We start from the raw sequence: 20198 nt of genomic DNA on the forward strand, positions 1-20198 counted from the left end.
TCATGTGCTGCCGGAAACTCCTCAGTATGTCGATATCAAAGCTCCATCCGCAGGACTCAGCACTTAGAGAATTACACCCACGAAGGGACACTCTGCCCAGCTCACCACCGCCGAAACGGGGGAGGGGAATTAACCCAGCTCATCCCCACACAAGTGGGGGAGGGGAATCCGTCCAGCTCATCCCCGCGGAGCGGGGGAGGGACACCACACCCGCCGATGCGGGGGGATCTGGCTTATCCTGCAACCGCAACCGCGGGAGGAGCTGACTGACCCGAACACCGCCGAAGCGGGAGGGGTACAAAACTGCCCTACAGCCGCACGAAGCAGGAGGGAGTGCCGGCAGAATTATAAGTCTCAATCCAGCCCCGTAAAACGGAGGGGAGAGGAATGCAGCAGCTCACTGTAACACAAACTCGTCTTAACTCTTGAAGAATCCAAGTGAAAAAACTTGAACACGAAGTCTTTCTGAAGTAACTGAAGACTAAACTTGAACCTGAAATGCAACCAGAATAAAACAATACAGATATCTGGGAGGGGCTATGGATTGATCAGCTATGATTAATGGAAAGAAAATTATCAGGTATGATTATACATAATTTTACCTTCCATATCATCAAGCTGATCAATCCATAGACTGGTGGGATGTACCGAAGCAGTACTCACCCAGGGCGGGACATAGAAATCCCTGACCGCAACACTGAAGCTCCAAACCGGGCCTCCGCCCGAGCAGCCACAGTCAAGCGGTAATGCTTGGAGAATGTATGGGCCGAAGCCCAAGTTGCCGCCTTGCATATCTCTTCCAAGGAGACGGAACCGGCCTCTGCCATCGAGGCCGCCTGAGCTCTTGTGGAGTGAGCCTTCAGCTGGATAGGCGGCACCTTCCCCGCGGCCACATAAGCCGCTGCAATGGCTTCCTTGACCCATCTTGCCACTGTAGGCTTAGCAGCCTGCAGACCCCTACGAGGACCTGCAAACAGGACAAACAGATGATCCGACTTCCGGGTCACTTCCAAGTATCTGATGATGACTCGTCTCACATCCAGATATTTAAGAGCAGAGTACTCCTCTGGGTAGTCCTCCCTACGAAAGGAAGGGAGACAGAGCTGCTGATTCACATGGAAGCGAGAAACAATCTTGGGCAGAAAGGAAGGCACTGTGCGAATAGTCACTCCTGCCTCAGTGAACTGCAGAAAAGGCTCTCGACATGAGAGCGCCTGGAGCTCGGAAACTCTTCTGGCTGAAGTGATAGCCACCAAAAAGACTGCTTTCAACGTCAGGTCTTTCAGAGATGCCCTCGACAAGGGTTCAAACGGCGGCTTCTGCAATGCTCTTAGCACCAGGTTGAGATTCCACGCAGGCACCACTGAGTGCAGAGGAGGGCGCAGGTGATTAACTCCCTTGAGAAAGCGCACCACATCTGGCTGGGAAGCCAGGGAAGCACCCTTCAGGCGGCCCCTGAAGCAAGCCAGAGCCGCTACCTGGACCTTAAGGGAACTGAGCGACAGGCCTTTGTCCAGACCTTCTTGCAGGAACGCCAACACTGAAGAAATTGGAGCAGTGAAGGGAGAAAGTGAGCCTGCTTCACACCACGCTGCAAAGATACGCAAAACCCTGGCGTAAGCAGTAGAAGTAGAGCGTTTCCTCGCTCTCAGCATAGTGGCGATGACCTTGTCTGAGAAGCCCTTCTTCCTCAGACGCTGCCGCTCAATAGCCAGGCCGTAAGACCAAAGGGGGAGGGATCCTCCATCACCACGGGACCCTGATGTAACAGGCCCTGCTCCACTGGCAGCCGCAGAGGATCGTCGACTGAGAGCCTGATCAAGTCCGCATACCAGGGACGTCTGGGCCAATCCGGACCCACCAGGATTATCCTGCCGGGATGTCTTGCCACCCGGTCTAGGACCCTGCCCAACATGGGCCAGGGTGGGAACACATAGAGAAGCTCTTGTGTCGGCCACTGTTGGAGAAGAGCATCTACTCCCAGGGATCGAGGGTCCCGTCCTCTGCTGAAGAAGCGCGGCACTTGGCAATTGGCCGATGACGCCATCAGATCCAGGCTCGGCTGGCCCCAGCGCTTCGTGATATCCAAGAACGCCTGAGCAGATAGCTGCCACTCTCCGGGCTCCAAGGTATGGCGACTGAGAAAGTCCGCCTTGACATTCATGACTCCGGCAATGTGGGCCGCTGACAGCTGTTCCAGGTTCGCTTCCGCCCACTGGCATAGACTCATAGCCTCCTTGGCTAGAGGGGCGCTCTTGGTACCTCCCTGGCGGTTGACATAGGCCACAGCCGTGGCATTGTCCGACAGTACCCGTACAGGCTTCAGCACCAGTACCGGGATGAACTCCAAAAGCGCCAACCGAATGGCTCTGAGTTCCAGGAGGTTGATAGACCACTTCGCCTCTGCAGGAGACCAGAGCCCCTGCGCTGTCCTTCCCAAGCAGTGGGCTCCCCAGCCCGACAATGAGGCGTCCGTCGTGACGACAATCCACTCTGGGGTCACCAGAGGCATTCCTGCAGACAACTTGTCTGTCTGCATCCACCAGCTCAGCGCCTTGCGCACTGCTGGATCCAAGGGAAGACGCACCGCATAATCCTCCGACATCGGAGTCCAGCGCTGCAGCAGAGAGTGTTGTAGTGGTCTCATATGAGCCCTGGCCCAGGGCACTACTTCCATCGTGGCCGTCATAGAGCCCAACAGCTGCACATAGTCCCAAGCCCGAAGAGGAGAGGCTACCAGGAACTGGTCCACCTGAGCCTGAAGCTTGACAATCCGATTGTCTGGCAGGAACACTCTGCCCACTTGGGTGTCGAATCGAACTCCCAGATACTCCAGGGACTGAGTCGGGCGCAGCTGGCTCTTCTCCCAGTTGATGATCCATCCCAGGGAGCTCAAAAGAGCAACTACCCGGTCCACAGCTTTGCCGCACTCTGCATAAGAGGGGGCTCGGATCAACCAGTCGTCCAGATAAGGATGGACTTGTACTCCTTCCTTTCGCAGGAAGGCCGCTATGACCACCATTACTTTGGAAAAGGTCCGCGGAGCAGTAGCCAACCCGAACAGGAGGGCTCTGAACTGGAAGTGTCGTCCCAGGACTGCAAAACGCAGAAAGCGTTGATGAGGAGGCCAGATGGGAATATGCAGGTACGCTTCCTTGATGTCCAAGGATGCCAGGTACTCCCCTGCCTTCACTGCCGCTATAACAGAGCGGAGAGTCTCCATGCGAAAGTGCCGCACTTTCAAGGCCCGATTGACCCCTTTGAGGTCGAGGATAGGCCGGACAGAACCTCCTTTCTTTGGTACCACAAAGTAAATGGAGTAACGCCCCTTGCCAAGCTGACTTTCTGGCACCGGAACGACCGCACCCAGGCGGATCAGATTGTCCAAAGTCTGTTGCACTGCCACAGCTTTGACCGGAGACTTGCAGGGAGAGAGTACAAACCCGTCTCTTAAGGGTCGGCAGAACTCTAGCTTGTAGCCGTCTCTGATGACTTCCAGCACCCAAGCGTCTGAAGTTATTGTGGTCCACTCGCCCAGAAACGAGGACAGCCGTCCTCCAATCTGCACTGGGGCGTGGACCAATACCCCGTCATTGGGTACGAGACCCTGGGGGAGGACCGGAGGGAGCACCTCCGGGACGGCGGTCTCTGCGAAAGGAATGCTGCTTGGGGGAGAAATTCCTCTTAAAGGAAGAGGGGGCAGAAGAACCCGACCTGCCCGGGCGGTACCGACGGGCTTCCTGAAACCGTCCTCTGGAGGTACCGGGACGAGCACTAGCCCGAGCCCTGACCTCCGGTAACTTCTTGCCCTTAGACGTGCCGAGATCGGTCACGATTTTGTCCAGCTCGACCCCAAAGAGCAGCTTGCCTTTAAAAGGCAATTTAGCCAGGCGGGATTTAGAGGCGTGGTCAGCAGACCAATGTTTCAGCCAAAGCCACCGCCGCGCAGAGACTGTCTGAGCCATGCCTTTAGCTGAGGCTCTCAAGACATCATACAGCAAGTCTGCCAAATAGGCTAAGCCCGATTCCAGGGCTGGCCAATCAGCCCTCAAGGAATGGTCCGAGGGGGAAGCCCGCTGCACCATAGTCAGGCACGCCCTGGCCACGTAGGAGCCGCAAACTGAGGCCTGCAAACTTAAAGCAGCCGCCTCAAAGGACGACCTTAAGGCCGCCTCCAATCTCCTGTCTTGGGCGTCCTTCAAGGCCGTGCCACCTTCCACCGGCAAAGCCGTTTTCTTAGTCACCGCAGTGATTAAAGAATCCACGGTAGGCCACAGATAGGCCTCACGTTCACTCACAGCCAAAGGATAGAGGCGGGACATAGCCCTAGCCACTTTAAGGCTCGCTTCTGGGACATCCCATTGAGCCGAAATTAAGGTGTGCATGGCATCATGCACGTGGAAGGTTCTAGGCGGGCGCTTCGTCCCCAGCATAATGGCAGAGCCAACAGGGGCTGAGGGAGAGACGTCCTCCGGAGAGGATATCTTTAAAGTGTCCATGGCCTGTAACAACAGGTTGGGCAAATCCTCTGGGCGAAAAAGCCGCGCTGCAGAGGGGTCATCCGCTCCATCCGAGCGGGGATCCGTCTCCTCCAAGGAATCCGCAAAGGACCGTTGGGAGACCTCAGACACGCTGCCCTCATCTACATCGGAGGAGACAAATTCCTCCAAGGCCTGAGAATCAACCCGAGGGCGTTTACCTCTGGGAACCTCAACCTCTTTACCAGACGAGGGAGCGGGGGCAGCGTTGTGCATGAGGAAGGCCTGATGCAACAGCAAAACAAACTCGGGGGAGAAACCCCCCAGACTGTGCACTTCCGCAGCCTGGGCAACAGCCCTAGGCGCGCTCTCAACCGGCGCTCGCAACAGCGGGGGAGAGACATGCTGCGCATCCAAAATGGCGTCCGGCGCGAAACTCCGCGAAGGAGCCGCGCGGGAAGAACGGCTCTTAATTTTAGCCGCTTCTGTGCCGTCACCCAAATTAAGGGCGTTCATGGCATTAATGTCTCCAACCTCAAGGGCGGCCCAAGAAGAAGCCGGCCGAGCCGCGTGGCCGGCCAAGATGGCGGAGGCGAGGAGCGGGGGATGGGCGTTTATGGCGGGAAAAACCGCCACGCCGGAGGAAGGACCGGGACATTCATCGGTCACGAAACTGTCACCCAACAAGGGCGAATCAGGCTTTAAGACCCCCGCATCCCCTCTAGAAGCGCTCAAGCGACCCGGGGAGCGACCCTTTGCGCCCTCGCCCTCCGACGCCATGTGCCACGAGGAGAAGAATCGGGGAACCCCTGCCCGCTATAAAAAGGTAAAATTACCTGCTGTCCGCTCCGAGTTGTAACGACCTGGTGTCTCAGTGAGTAGCTGCAATAGACGCTTAAATAAACGTCGAAATAAACGCCTTTAAGGCCGTTCAAAATTTTTTTTTTTTAACGGAGCCAGCGGGAGGGGGGAGAAAAGGAGGGACCTGGCACCACCAGGTTTGCACTTGCTCAAAAGAGCCCTCAACCCCAGGCACTCAACAAAACCTAAAAATTAGGCTTGGAGGCCTAGCCAGAGCTGCTGCTGTGTGTGACCACCACCTGCTGAGATAGAGAACATACTGAGGAGTTTCCGGCAGCACATGACCACATATAGGGAGGCAAAAGTTTGCTCTCTATCTCCACCTGCTGGTAGATGGACACAACCCACCAGTCTATGGATTGATCAGCTTGATGATATGGAAAAGGGCAGTTAAGGGCCCCAGCATAATCAATTTAATTTATTTTTGGAGCACAGTGGTGGTACAATAGCTGTTGTTCCCTCTGAGACTGGAGTACTAATAAGGCCCTGAAAAATGTGGATCACAGTACTTAACCTCTACCATAGGGCTGAGGGTTTGATCTGGGGAAGGCATATAGCTTTATTACTGGCTGGGCGCCAACCCTCCAGACTACACCCAACCACCTGGTACCTGCCATACTGTTGAACTGGCTGTATATACTGTTTGGGATGCTAAGTCATGATTTATCTGCAGCATAGCACCTCACCTTTTCCACAAACGCACCAAAAGCAAATGGAAGGAATGAGAGGAATGAGACCTACTGACAAATCCTACAGTACCATAGGAAACGAAGAGGAAGTCCAGGGAAACAGCTGCACTGCAAGCCTTTTTTGGGGGGTAAACTTGAATGGCTCCCTGTTGCTCTTGAAGTACAAAGGAAGAGCACACTACATAGCTCTTTCTGTCAGACCCACCAAGGGTAGGAATTCAAGAGCTTCCCCTACCACTACCACCCACCCCGCCAAATTCAGCTGTCACCCAAGGAAAAAGGGAGCATCAACATCCAACAGGATCACTGCCTGGAATGCCCCAAAATCCCTGTCCTGATTTCACAGGAACTGGGACTGTGTATCATCTCCTGGAGACATAAGTACTACAGAGATGAAGGATGCATCAGACTCCTGAAGACAGCACTTAGCTGTTTTTCTGTCTCCATGTGCTCACAGGAGGACATAATCCAATTATCTGGGTTGATCTGGCATGGATGGTAAGGAAGGCTTATTTAAGCCACAACACATTTAGCCATAACCAAACATCATATCAAATGGAAACACAAGTTTCTACTTTTTTAAAAATTATCTACCAAGATAGAATGCATACAGAAAATACTTACACTGTTTTTTTGTCTTGTCTGAGTAACTTAGATGAAAACTCACTTAAAATATCCAAAAATGCCATATTTAAAGGAGGATGGATTTCACCTTGGGGACTAGGTTCTTTAAAAGCAAATTCAATCCCGTCCCTGAGGAAGACAATTTTAAATAAAACAGGTCAATAAATATAATATCTGGAAAGATCAAAAATACAAGAGAAAAACTAAACATACACTCTGGTCTTCATATAATGTATTTGAAAGCAGAAAATCAACATAAGTGAAAAAGTTCAAGAGCAACTTTTCTTATTCTTATATACAAAAAAGCAATCATCACTAAAATATGAGCTCAATATTTTAGTGCTGCTGCCCTATTCACATTCAGCAAGAAGCTAAAGAAAAAGCTATTATATCCGCTGCTTGACCTAAAGTTTTAAGTCGCCTAATCATTGTTAATCACATTTTTAATACAGTCTGGACAGTACAACACAATTAACTAAACCACTGTAATATTCAGACCAGTAACCTATTAGCTACCCAGGAAAAGTTAAGGTAGCAACAAAGCGCCCCCCCCCCCCCCCCCAAGAACCAAGAGCATCCATCCCTCTCCCGAATAACACCTCCCAAGAGACTATCAAAAGAGGTCACGGCTACCATTTTGAACCCACTGCCAGCACAGGAAGGAGTGAGGGAGGATCAGTCCTGCCCACCCTACCCAAGACCATCAAGGCAACCTTAAGGTAGGATGGGGAAGGCTACAGGAAGTGGAGCTCTTCAGGAAGGGTAACGTTCTCTGGGCGGAGGGGGGCTTCAGGAAAGAATGGATGCCCTTGGGACACTATCTTGGGGGAGGGCTCTTTAGGAGGTGTTCAGGTCAGTCTGTGATGGTCAGACTGCCATGGGCAGAATACGGACCTGGATAGTTCACATTGCGTAAGTGGTGTTAATTTTAATTGCCATTAAAACTTGATTGTTCTGTACTTGTTCTGCTGGTTTAACAAAAAAAATTTTTTTTACACTAATTGTGATAGTTAACGGTGATTAATCAATGCCACTAATACCTAATAAAGACATTTATCTTCTAAAAGTAGTTTTCTTGCAGCTGTATATCAAGGTTGATTTTAAAATATTTACAAAATATAAATTAACAGTAGATAAACTGTACAAGCCACTGGAAATATACTTTATATGAAAGTAATTGAGTTGTATATAACTAGAAAATATTACACTGCAAAACTAACAATTAAAGAAATTGTTCTAAAATAGAGGCAAAACTAGGATTAGTTAAATGTTAATACTGAATTTTAAAAAATTCAAAAATATTCAGCCTTTAAAAGGATTCAACATTCAATCAAACTTTAGAACTATAGAAGGGACACAAAAGGGTGACTCTCCCACCCTACAAAGGAGTGATGCGGTGTCAGGTTCCAGCAAAAGGGTGTGGTCCTTGACAATCCCCTCGAACATTTGCCTTGCCAAACTGAGACAGACCAAAGGTCCATCAAGCCCAGTACCTTATTTCTAACAGTGGCCAATCCAGGTCACAAGTACCTGACAATATACCAAGAGAGTAAAACAGATTTCATGCTGCTTATCCTAGAAATATGCAGTGGATTTTCCAAAGTCAATCTTAATAATGATTTATGGACTTTTCTTTTAGAATATTATCCAAGCCATTTTTAAACCCCAAGATAACTGCTTTTACCATATTCTCTGGCAATGAATTCCAGAGTTTAATTACATGTTGAGTGAACAAATATTTTCTGCAGTTTGTTCTAAATTTACTACTTAGTAGCTTCATTGTGTGCCCCTAGTCCTTGCATTTAAGAGTAAACCAATGATTTACATCTACCATTTCCACTCCACTCAGTATTCTATCACATCTCCCCTCAGCCATCTCTTCACTTTAGCCTTTCCTCATAGGGAAGTTGTCCCATCCCCTTTATTATTTTGATACCCTTTTCTGTACCTTTTCTAATTCTGATATCTTTTTTTGAGACGTAACCAAAATTGCACACAATATTCGAGGTGCAGTCGCACCATGGAGCAAAACAAAGGCATTCTTGTATTCTCAGTTTTGTTCTCCATTCCTTTCTTAATAATTCCCAACATTCTATTTCCTATCTTAGCTGGAATGACTGTAAATCATAGTTTGGATCTCCTTGGCCCATATATCCCTATTATAGTGTTTCTGTAGATGTGTTAGAGATTAATAGTTGTACTATAAGAGGACTGTAGTTTTGTTTTGAAAAGCAGGCAAGGGAGCTTTTTGGACCTGGCTTAATTCCTCTATTTTCCCTTTGCTAAGTTGGCAAGGATACTTAAGGTTGGGATGGTTGGTTGGATAGATGGGTGGAGGGGGTGTAAGGGGTGGGTTGGCAGGGTAGCTGATGGGATCCTGGGGGTGGTGTTTTATTTATTATTTATTTACTTGGATTCAGTACTTTTTTACTTTTTCAGTACTAGCACAAGGTGAGTTACATTCAGGTACATTGGATATTTCTCTGTCCCAGGAGGGCTCACAATCTAAGTTTGCACCTGAGGCAATGTCGGGTTAAGTGACTTGCCCAAGATCACAAGGAGCAGCAGTGGAATTTGAACTGGCCACACCTCTGGAATTCAGCTCTATTGAGCAGGGACTGTCTCTCTATGTCAGGTGTTCAGCGCTGCGTGCGTCTGGTAGCGCTGTACAAATGCTAATAATAATAATTCAAAACCGGTGCTCTAACCACTAGGCCACTCCTCCACTATGTGTTTTCTTTCTTGGGGTAAGTCAGATGAAGGGTGTGTTTTTCTATATGACCATTTTCTGCTATTTTTCCATGTGTGCTGTTAAGAATAGCGTATTGAACTTGCCAGATGTTGCTCTACTTGTGAGCATGTCTGATGGTAGGAACATTTAGGGTTCTTACCTTTAACATCAAGGCTGTGGCCCACCCATTCTTGCCTCAGGCCCACCTAGTTTAAAGGTCCCCAAAGAACCTCATTAGTAGTGCCTCACTCCTTTCTCTCTCCCTCCCTCTCTCTCATGGCAGCTGACCATCTCTCTAAGCTGTCGCCGGCAACCTGCACCAGCCCTGCAGGCTTACCTCTGCGGAGGAGGAGAAAGATGATGATACCAGGTGCAGAGAGAAAGTTTTTTAAAAAGCTGTATGTGTGTATACAGGGGTGGGAAGGGCCCACCCAGGTTAACTCAGGGTCCAACGGAAAAGGCAGGTCTGGCTACACTACTGCATCAAGGGCCTAAACTCACCTAGTTAGCGACATCTTTTTAAAGAACTATTAGCTAAATGTGCGCACACGGTATTTGTACAGGAAAAACACTTTCAGGTTTGCCATGAGACTTTGTTCTATCACAAGGCCTACCAGTCACGGTTGTTTGCGTCAGATGTTACTGGTTTCAAACCAAAGCGGCAGGGATTTTATTTTTTCACAAGGATCTTACTAAACAGTTGCAAACAAGTAAGTAAGAGCCAGGGGGCATTATTTATTTGTACATGTATCGATAGATCAGGTGGAGGTTACGCTGGCAAACATTTACATCCCAAATGTGGAAGAATCTGACTTTATGCATATCTTAGAAGCCCCTTGGCTGCTTTTGTGGGAGAGCCCTTAATCTTATGTGAAGACTTCAGTACCTGTGTAGTTCCTGTAAGATTCCTCAGTGAATCATTTGCCACCAGACACTAAACACACTAGATCCCTGAGAGAATAATCTTACAGTTTTATGTACATCAGCTACTCCCAGATCTCATGTCAAGATTATTCTTTTTAATCAGCTACTCATGTCGTTTATATCCATTTGGATTATGGTCACTTTTTCTCATTATGCTCCCTGTTGGATTGATATTGCAGGTCAGGGACAAGCTCCAAAATAGTCCTGGCTTAAAAGGAATAAATTAATCCTTAATTTACAGAAAATGAGCTTTAGTAAATCCCACCCAGTATCCCCGTTTCCCATTCTAAATTTTGACAATGTATCCCTACTGCCCGTGATACAATCAAGTTCTAGGTGTGCTGCTAGACTCTACTCTCTGTTTTAGGGACCACATTTCATCAGTTGTCAAAGCCTGTTTCTTTCAGCAACGACAGATATGCTCAGTCCAGCATTTACTTGACCAAAAAGCGTTGCGTGTTGTAATTCATGCCTTAATTATTCAACACATAGATCAAATAATTGCAATTAATATAGAACATAGCTGTGAAGTTACTTTTCCATGCTAAAAAATATGACCTTGTGACCCCACTGTTAAAAGCTGAATATTGGATGCCAGTAGAACACCACATAATATATAAAATGCTGTTTCTGGGGGTATAAGATTCTCCATACTTTATCTGAAAGCCCTATATTCCTGGGCGGGCTCTGTGTTCCAGTCAACAGTCCTTACTGACTGTTCCCTCGCTTCAACTAATACCATCTCGGACATTTCGGAAGATCATATTCAGGGTGGTAGGGCCTACTCCCTGGAACGCCTTGCCCATACTTACGTAAAGAGCCTTCTCTTTCTTTCTTTAAAGTTTTATTAAAAATACATCTGTTTCAAAATGTCAACTTTTAATAGCTGACTTTTTTGCTAATCTGCTGGGGTGCTTCAGCCCTAGGATCCTAAGAGACACAGCAAGGATCTCTGTCTACGCTTTCCTATTTATACTGTATTTCTTTTCATGTCTGTGATTTTACTGTGCGTAAATCGCTTTGGAAAGAATAATCCAAATCATAGTTAGCCAATGCTTGGGGGGGGGGGGGGGGGGGGCTGCACTCAAGAAAAAAGATCTAGGTGTTGTTATAGATAATATGCTGAAATCTTCTGCTCAGTGTGTGGCTATGGTCAAAAAAGCAAATAGGATGCTAGGAATTGTTAGAAAAGGTATGGTAATTAAGACCAAAGTACTATAATGCCTTTGTATTGCTCCATGGTGCGACCACACCTTCGGTACTGCATTCAGTTCTCAAGGTGTGGAATTAGAAAAGGTTCAAAGAAGAGCGATGATAAAGGGGATGGAACTCCTCTTGTATGAGGAAAGGCTGAAGAGGTTAGGGCTCTTCAGCTTGGAAAAGAGAAGGATGAGGGGAGGTATGACTGAGGTCTACAAAATCCTGAGTAGTGTAGAACAAGTAGAAGTAAATCAATTTTTTACTCATTACAAAAGTACAAAGACTAGGGGACACTCAAGGAAGTTACATGGAAATAAGTTTAAAACAAATAGGAAGAAATATTTTTTCACTCAACGAATAAATTTTTTGCCGGAGGATGTAGTAACAGTGTTTAGCGTATCCGAGTTTAAAAAAAAGGTTTGGACAAATTCCTAGAGGAAAAGACTGAAGTCTGCTATTGAGACAGAAATGGGGAAGTAACTGTTTGCCCTGGGATTGGTAGCATGGAATGATGCTGCTAATTGGGTTTCTGCCAGGTACCTGTGACCTAACTTGGCCACTGGATACTGGGCTAGATGGACCATTGGTCTGATCCAATATGGCTACGCTTATGTTCTGCAAAAAATGAGCTTTATTTTCAGGGGTGGATCAGGGATTCTATAAAGAGCCCAGCGTGTGTGTTAGGGTCCCCACTATCACCGATCCTTTTCAACCTCATGATGACTCCACTAGCTAAGACCTTATCCACCCAAGGCCTTAACCCATTTATCTACACTGATGACATCACATTATACATCCCCTTCAAACATGATCTGGTGGAAATCACCAACAAAATCAAGCGAAGTTTAAACATCATGAACTCATGGGCAAATGCATTCCAACTAAAACTCAATACTGAAAAAAAACACACTGTCTCATCATCTCATCCCGATTCTCGGAGTAACAATCGACTGTAACCTATCACTAGAGACACAAGTGAATTCCACCATAAAGAAAATGTTTTTCTCAATGTGGAAATTCAAACACATGAAACCATTCTTCCCGAGGGAAATATTTTGTAACATAGTACAGTCAATGGTACTAAGCCACGCAGATTACTGTAATGAAATCTATGCGGGATGCAAGGATCAAACCATAAAGAAACTTCAGACTGCCCAAAACACAGCAGCCAGGCTTGTATTTGGAAAAACACATTTTGACAGCGCCAACCTACTCAGAGAAAAACTGCATTGGCTACCAATCAAAGAACGTATCACTTTCAAAATCTGCATAACTGTCCATAAAATTATCTACGGCGAGGTCCGGGATACATGACAGACTTTATCGACCTGTCAACCAAACACCACAAAATCTGCATGTTCATACCTAAACCTCCACTACCCAAGCAGCAAAGGACTCAAATACAAATCCTCCTATGCATCCAGCTTTTCCTACCTAAGCGCACAACTATGGAACGCATTACCAAAAGCAGTAAAAACTACGCTAGACTACCTAAATTTTCGCAAAGCACTAAAGACAGACCTGTTCAGAAGAGCATACCCCACCGACCCAACATAAATATACCTGGACACTCGCGACACAATGTAAGCAAAGACCGTAACGGACATTACCTGACTCTTCTTCCCCCTTTCCCTCTCTAAGTTCCCCCCAATTGAACCTACCATACATATACCTCATTCTACCACAGTATCACTTTGTATTCATTCATACCATGTATTTGTTCAGACCGGAATCGGCTAACGCCTTTAACGGTTATATGTAAGCCACATTGAGCCTGCAAAAAGGTGGGAAAATGTGGGAAACAAACGTAACAAATAATAATAATTTTAAATGAGTTGATAGTAAGCCAAGGCAACTATACTTACTGGTAACACAATTGATGGTGAGTGAAAGGAAGATTGAAGTGAGATAGTTCAGGAGTGCCTGATGGCATTTTGCCAATGCCTTCCCAAATTTCCACTATAGTGAAGGCATGGTTTTATTATTCATTTATTTGGCAAGACTCATGACATGGCACAGTGGCGCATTTTACAATATAATCAAAAGGGAATGGTGGACTAGTGGGGGAAAAATTAAATGAGATTGAGAAGCAAAATGCAGAAAGCTACCACAGATAGAAGAAAGCCATTAACGAGAGGTCTATGCAAACATTACTAGCCACATGATTCAGGAAGGGCTTCAGCATAGAATTTAACAGAATGGACATCAGCACACAGCATATTAAAATGGATGCTAATGAGGCTATTACTTACTTCTGTGAATTGTGGGGGAATAAACAGAATATTTTTAAGATGAGCACAATGCGAGAAATTTACCACCAGGTCTGAGTCATCGAAGAAGGGCTAGTTACCCTGATAGTCTCATGCACCACCCCAACCAGACCCCTTCCCAATATAGAAAAAATCCCTGACAGCCTAGAGTACCCCTCCCTTCCCTCAACAAGTTAAAAGGCAGGAGCTATGCCCACTAACTCTTATTGTCTTATTTGGCAGAATGATCCCTAGCAGTGCGTCAGGATGCACCGTTAGGGGTCAGGTGCCACCATTCTGAATGATGCGACACTGGAGGCAGGAGCAAGTGCTTTTTGAGATAGGTGGGGAGGGTTACAGTAGATTTACCAGTGATTTATTTTTCTATGTTGGGAGGGGGTCAGGTCAGGGGAGGGAGGAGACTGCTAGACTAAAGAGGATTTATTTTTTAAGTTGGAAGCAGGAGGGAGGGGGAGCGAACAGAATGGGGGTCCAATAGAACATGAGGGCTTATTGTGTGTCAGGGGTAGGGGGACTAGGCTGGGTCACTTTGGTAAGTGCTGCTGGACTTCCAAGGCTTTTGGTAATTTTGTGGTGTTGGAAAAGGGTGGAAAATGCAGACCCAACTCACATACTGACAGGAATAGGAACAGTTTAGCAATGAGCTGCACTTCACTGCAGAGGCGTGCATTGTTTTTTTTTCTGGTAGTGCACACTTTTTAATGCAATAGTGATTTGCACGCTCACTAACTGAACTGGTACAGAATATATTTAAGTTTGCATAGAAATCGTGGGCTCGGCCATTGGCAAATGGCTCTACTGTGTGGTTAATCTGTAAATTAAGTGTGTATCTGGTGCAGGATAAACTAATTTTCTTGGTCCAGGCAATGGTTTTTAGTAGAGAAAAATTACTGTTACTCTCTACATCACAGTGTTTCAGGAACAAATGTGAACTATCTGCAACTGGTTTAAAATTGTCCAGCATGCTTACTGTGAGCTATTGAAAGATATCATATTATTCCAATATGGGAAAGTCTGTACTGGTTGCCTATGCTGAGCCATTAAAACTTAAAATCTTGTGTTTAGTCCATAAGTGGTACCGGAGCCTGCCTACATACCAAGTTATTGGTAAAATATGAGTCACAGTTTCTAATTTATCTCAGTATTTGCGGTTAGTATTGTCTTCCTCATCTATAATGAGATTATCTTTTATAAGAAATCACCCTTTTAATTATGTAGACCCATGCCTGTGTGAAAATTTGCTATGAGGGTGTAAAATGGGTTTTATCCACTATAATGGGCAGAATTTTACTGTGAGTAATTTGTCTGAAAAGGCAGAATATGCTGGAATCAAGAAGCATCACCTAAGAGAAATCTTACGAGAGATGCCCCTCAAGATCTCTTTCACTGATTATTAGAAAGTTTGAATTTAAATTTTCATTTTTTTGCTGATGACATTTAGCTGCTCATCTACACGAATGATAACCAGTTTGATGTCATCAAACTTCAACAACAAATTCTGGATGACTGGCTGCAAAAAAAAAAATCTAATTCTGAATTATGAAAAATTAGCAGCTATGTGGTTATCTTGTAAATCTAGATCTCTCATCACAAAGGCCGTGCTACAGGGTAAATCATTTTCTCTTATGGATCATATAGCTACATTAGGTTTGCAGTGATAAATCCTTAAAGTTCAATTTGCAAATAGGAAATGTAGATAAGTCTTGCTATCAATTACAGATGATCTGTCAATTAAAACCATTTCTACTTTGATAAAATTCCATTGGTTACCTATTAAAGAACGTATTATTTTTAAATTATTATGATGAGTGTTAAGACGTTTAATGGCACATGCCCATTATTTTTGTTTCCATTGTCACTTTCTTCATCTCAAGCTATTGATTCTTGTCTTATTTACTTTCCATCTTTTGTAAACGTTAAGTTTAAAAAGTCTTTATCAACTTAATTTCCTTATCAAGCAGTTTCTGCACGGTTTTCTTTACCTGCTGATCTTAAAAAGATTCCCTCTTATTTGATTTTCATAAGCAAATAAAGCGCATTTGTTTAAGAAATTCTTTAATTAGGCTAGTTTTATTCATGTATAATTCAATCTTGATGTTATTATCCACTTTGAAACATTATTTGGGAGTTGGTGGACAAGAAGCATCATTACCATTTCTCAGAAAATCTAATTTGGTAAAGACTGTACATGCTTTAGTTACAAGCAGACTGAACTACTGCAATTCACTCCTTCAAGAATGGACTACAACTAGTATGAAAATACTCCAACCTGTACATAAATACAGTGGCATGTTTAGTAGAGCAAAGTTACTCACCTGTAGCAGGTGTTCTCAGAGGGCATCAGGCCAAGTATTCTCACAGCCGGGTGATGTCATCCAATGGAACCCGGTGAGGACACTGACTAGAGAGATTAATTTAGAACTTTCTAGCAGCATCCCACCATGCATGCGCTGGTGCCTTCTTGTCTGACGTTGAGCACAGGTTCCTCAGTCATTAAAAAAAAAAAAATAATAATAATGAATGCAACTCCAATGGGGAGGTCAGAGGGTATGCGGGAATACTTGGGCCTGGAGAGCACCTGTTACAAGTGAGTAACTTTGCTTTCTCCAAAAATAAGCAAGCTGCTGTATTCTCATAGATGGGAATCCCTAGTTACCAGGCTCACCGTAAACAACAATGCTAGGATAATATGGACTCAAAATGTGAGGTGCAGCCTGGAACTAAAGAAAGCTGGGCCTAGAGAGGGTAGAGTAGGATTCTAGATACCTAACAAATTCTTCAGGACTGCCTGTCCAAACCGGCTGTCACATCAGGTATCCTGTTCAAACCAATAATAAAATGTGACTGTGTGGACAGATTACCACATCACAGCTTTGCAAATCTCCTTTATGGAGGCTGACCTCAAGTGGGCTACCAATGTAACCAAGGCTCTGACATCTTGAGCCTTGACATGACCCTCCAAAGTCTGCCAGCCTAGGCGTAAGTAAAGGAGATGCAATCTGTTATCCAATTAGAAATTGTGCATTTTCCGATGGCTACCCCCATCCGGTTTGAAACAAAAAGCTGGGTGGACTGTATGGGCTTTAGTACGCTGCGCTTGCTTGCAATCTAAGGTATGCAGTATACTCTCGCCAAGATGGGCATGCAGTTTTGGAAAAGAAGTTGGCAGGACAATTGACTGATTATGATGGAACTCTGACACTATATTAGGAAGAACTTAAGGTGTGTTTGGAGAACTACTCTATTGAGGTGAAACTTAGTGTAAGGCGGATCAGCTACTAAAGTCTGAAGCTCACTGACTCTACGAGACTGGCCACCACCAAAAACACAACTTTCCAGGTCGACTACTTCACATGACAGGAATCAAGTGGATCAAAAGGATCTTTCATCAGCTGGGTGAGGACAATGTTGAGGTCCAATGACACAGTTGAAGGTTTGACAGGGGGCTTTGATGACAACAAACCTCACATGAAGCTAACAACTTAGAGATTGAACAGAGATGGGCCTACCGCACTAACTGCACTTACAAAGTTGGTTTTCAAACTAGACTCAGAGAGGTGCAGGAAATATTCAAGTAGATTTTGTGTAGGATAAGTGAGGGGATCTAAGGCCTTACCCTCACACAAGACAGCAAACCTCCTCCACTTAAATGAGTAACACCTCTTAGTGGAGTCTTTCCAGGAATCTTTCCTGGAAGGCCGCAAGATGCAGAAGACTCCATCTGACAAATCTAAGGACTCAAATTCTATGCTTTCAACATCCAAGCTGTGAAGGCCAGGGTTTGGAGATTGGGATGTAGAATGTAGAAGAGATCCCTCATTCTGCGTCATGAGGGTCAGAAAACATTCCACTTTCCACACATCTTCGGAGGACAACTCCAGAAGAAGAAACCAGATCTGCTTCAGCCAGTAAAGCGTGATTAGGAACATAGTTCCCTGGTCTTGCTTTAGTTTCAAAACGTGGATAAAACATCTTTTAAGTCCAGAGAGCATAACCAATTGTTTTTCTGAATCATGGGGAGAAGGGTGCCCTGGGAAATTATTCAGAACTTTTCTTTGACCAGGAATTTGTTCAAGCCCCTTAGGTCTAGGGCGGGATAAAATCCTCATCTTTTTGGCAACAAGTGTGTATGTACATGGAATAGAATCCCTTTCCTTCTTCCCCCGGTGGTATGGGTTCAATATCATTGGCCTGTATAAGGGCCGGAGATTTCCTCTACAAGAACCTGCTTCTGCCAAGACCTGTTGTATGGCTCTCGGTGAGCAATTTGGTGGTCTGATGCCAATGCAGGTCGTAACCGAGATGACTATTTGAAGAACCTGCTGGCCAACCGTGTTGGTAAAAATTCAGCATCCCCCCTACCGGTAAGCTGTCCAGGATGGTTACTTTGAGTGTAGCTATGCTCTCTTGGAGCCGCTCAAAAGCTCATCCCTTGCTTTGACTGGGGAGTCAGCTGGGGCTTCTGAGGGAAGGGACTGGCGAGGCCAAAGGGTTCTGGGCAGAGCATGAAAGTGGTGGAAATCTATGCCTTTGAAAGCTGTAGAGTCACCACCTAGACCCACTTAAAATCTTCATGAGGAAGTGGTTGCAGCTGGAGGGTGCCAAGACAGGGTTTGGCTGGTAACAGTATGTTTCTTTACAAAGTCAGCAACCTCTTCTAGCCACGAGAGTCTGCATCCCACACCCACAGCGGAGAGTTTGTACACTATGTCAAAAGAGTCCTATGTGCCCTTGGCTAGATACTTTCTACACTACAGCTACTTACTGGCCAACTGGTAAAGTTCTGCGGCCTGCTCCTGTGGGAGAAAATCCTCAAGACAGAGTACTGCAGACCAAAGACCTCTTCTGTGGAACTTTCTGCCAGTTGAACTTAGTAGTATTACTAGCTATATTGATTTTCATAAAGCCTTAAATATCTGTCTTTTAAGAGCACTTTTGCCGGTCTTTAAAGAACGTAAGGAAGTAATGCATTACTATGTTTACTACTTATTTCACTATTTTGTTATGGTGTTGTAATCTTATACATTCTGTTTTTGTTTTATTATTAGGGCTTGATATTTTGGAACTCTGAGTGACAGCCTTTAAACTCAAGGTAGATAGGGATAGCACAAAGGTTTTAGTGTTGAATAGTTTGTTAATCCTATAGGCCCAGATGAGTTAGAGACTGAGGTAGGATTGAATGTGGGCAATGAGCATCCATGCCTAAAAAGCTTTCATCCCAAATGAGACTAGTACCTGAGCCTCTCTACCTGGGGACACTGAAGCATGTCCTACAGCTCCTAGCACGTTTGAGGGTAGATTCGACCACCAGAGAGTGGTGTGGCAGTTGAGCCCTCTCGAATCCGGGAGCCTTCTGAATATGATACTGTGTATCCACCTTCTTAGGTGTCACCTAGGGTTACCATATGTCCAGTTTTACTCGGCCACGTCCTCATTTTAAGGACACTGCAGGGCATCTTGGTGGGTTTTGCCAGCCTGCCTGTTTCTCCGGGTTTGCGGACGGATGGGAAGCTGGCAGGCCTCTGGGTGTCCTGTCCTCCCCTCCTTATCTTATCGTCATGCCCTGGTAGTCTAGTAGCCTCTTTGGGGCAGGAAGAGACACCTCTTTCCTGCCCGGCACTGCTGCAGACCTCACTATCAGTGCTGCTTCAAAATGGCTAGCAAGAGTTCAAACAGCAGCCTCGCGAGACATCCGCAGAAGAGGCCACTAGACCACCAGGGCATGACAATAAGGTACAGGAGGGAATGTGAATGGAATCCTGTAGGTAGAGGGAGAGATCTGTAAGAGAAGGTGAGTGGAAGGAGGCTGGAAAAGGGGAGGGCCCGGATGGGACATACATGGGGAGAGGGAATCTGGCTTTCTTTGGGGTGGGGGTGGGGGGTCAAGGTGACACTGCAGTGCAGGGGTGTGGTGTGTGTGACGGGGGCGGGGCTGAATTATATTTCGTCTCCTCTTTTTTTTGTCATGGCAAATATGGTAATTCTAGTGCTATCTGCACTGAGAGGGGAGATTCCCAGTTTTCCAGAAGTGCATCCTTAAGGATAGGGTGCAATGGTACCGTGATCTCTTTCTTTGGAGACTCGTAGTCCAGGACAGTTAACATTTCTGCCCTGGGCTCTACCTCCATTTCTAACTTAAATGGGATAGCCAAAGCAATATCACTGATAAAACTGTTGAGAGAGAGACCCTCAGGAGGAGATTTATATCTCTCGAGGTGAGGAGGGATCAGAAGGTATCCCATAAGACTCCTCCTCCAAGAAGTAATGAGGATCCTCTTCTGAATCCTATGAACGGTCCCCCAATCAGACTCCTCACCATACTCAGACCGGGCTGAATGAGTCTGCGCCTACCTCAGCTCAGTGGAACAATGTCCATGCTCTGAAAAATACCGAGGTACAGCCCTACCCTCAGACTCTAGGG

The 20198-nt window shown here is 45.9% G+C and overlaps 1 protein-coding gene across 1 annotated transcript in view; it reads right to left on the minus strand.

The window, feature by feature from the left end:
* The window catches only part of STAG2 (stromal antigen 2), a 583303-nt gene that overhangs the window by 109816 nt on the left and 453289 nt on the right, over nucleotides 1–20198 (minus strand). The window contains 1 exon segment of the mRNA XM_030209778.1: nucleotides 6653–6781. Coding sequence (XP_030065638.1) covers nucleotides 6653–6781 — 129 coding nt within the window.

This window comes from Microcaecilia unicolor, chromosome 7, assembly GCF_901765095.1.
Source record: "Microcaecilia unicolor chromosome 7, aMicUni1.1, whole genome shotgun sequence".
NCBI lineage: Eukaryota > Metazoa > Chordata > Amphibia > Gymnophiona > Siphonopidae > Microcaecilia > Microcaecilia unicolor.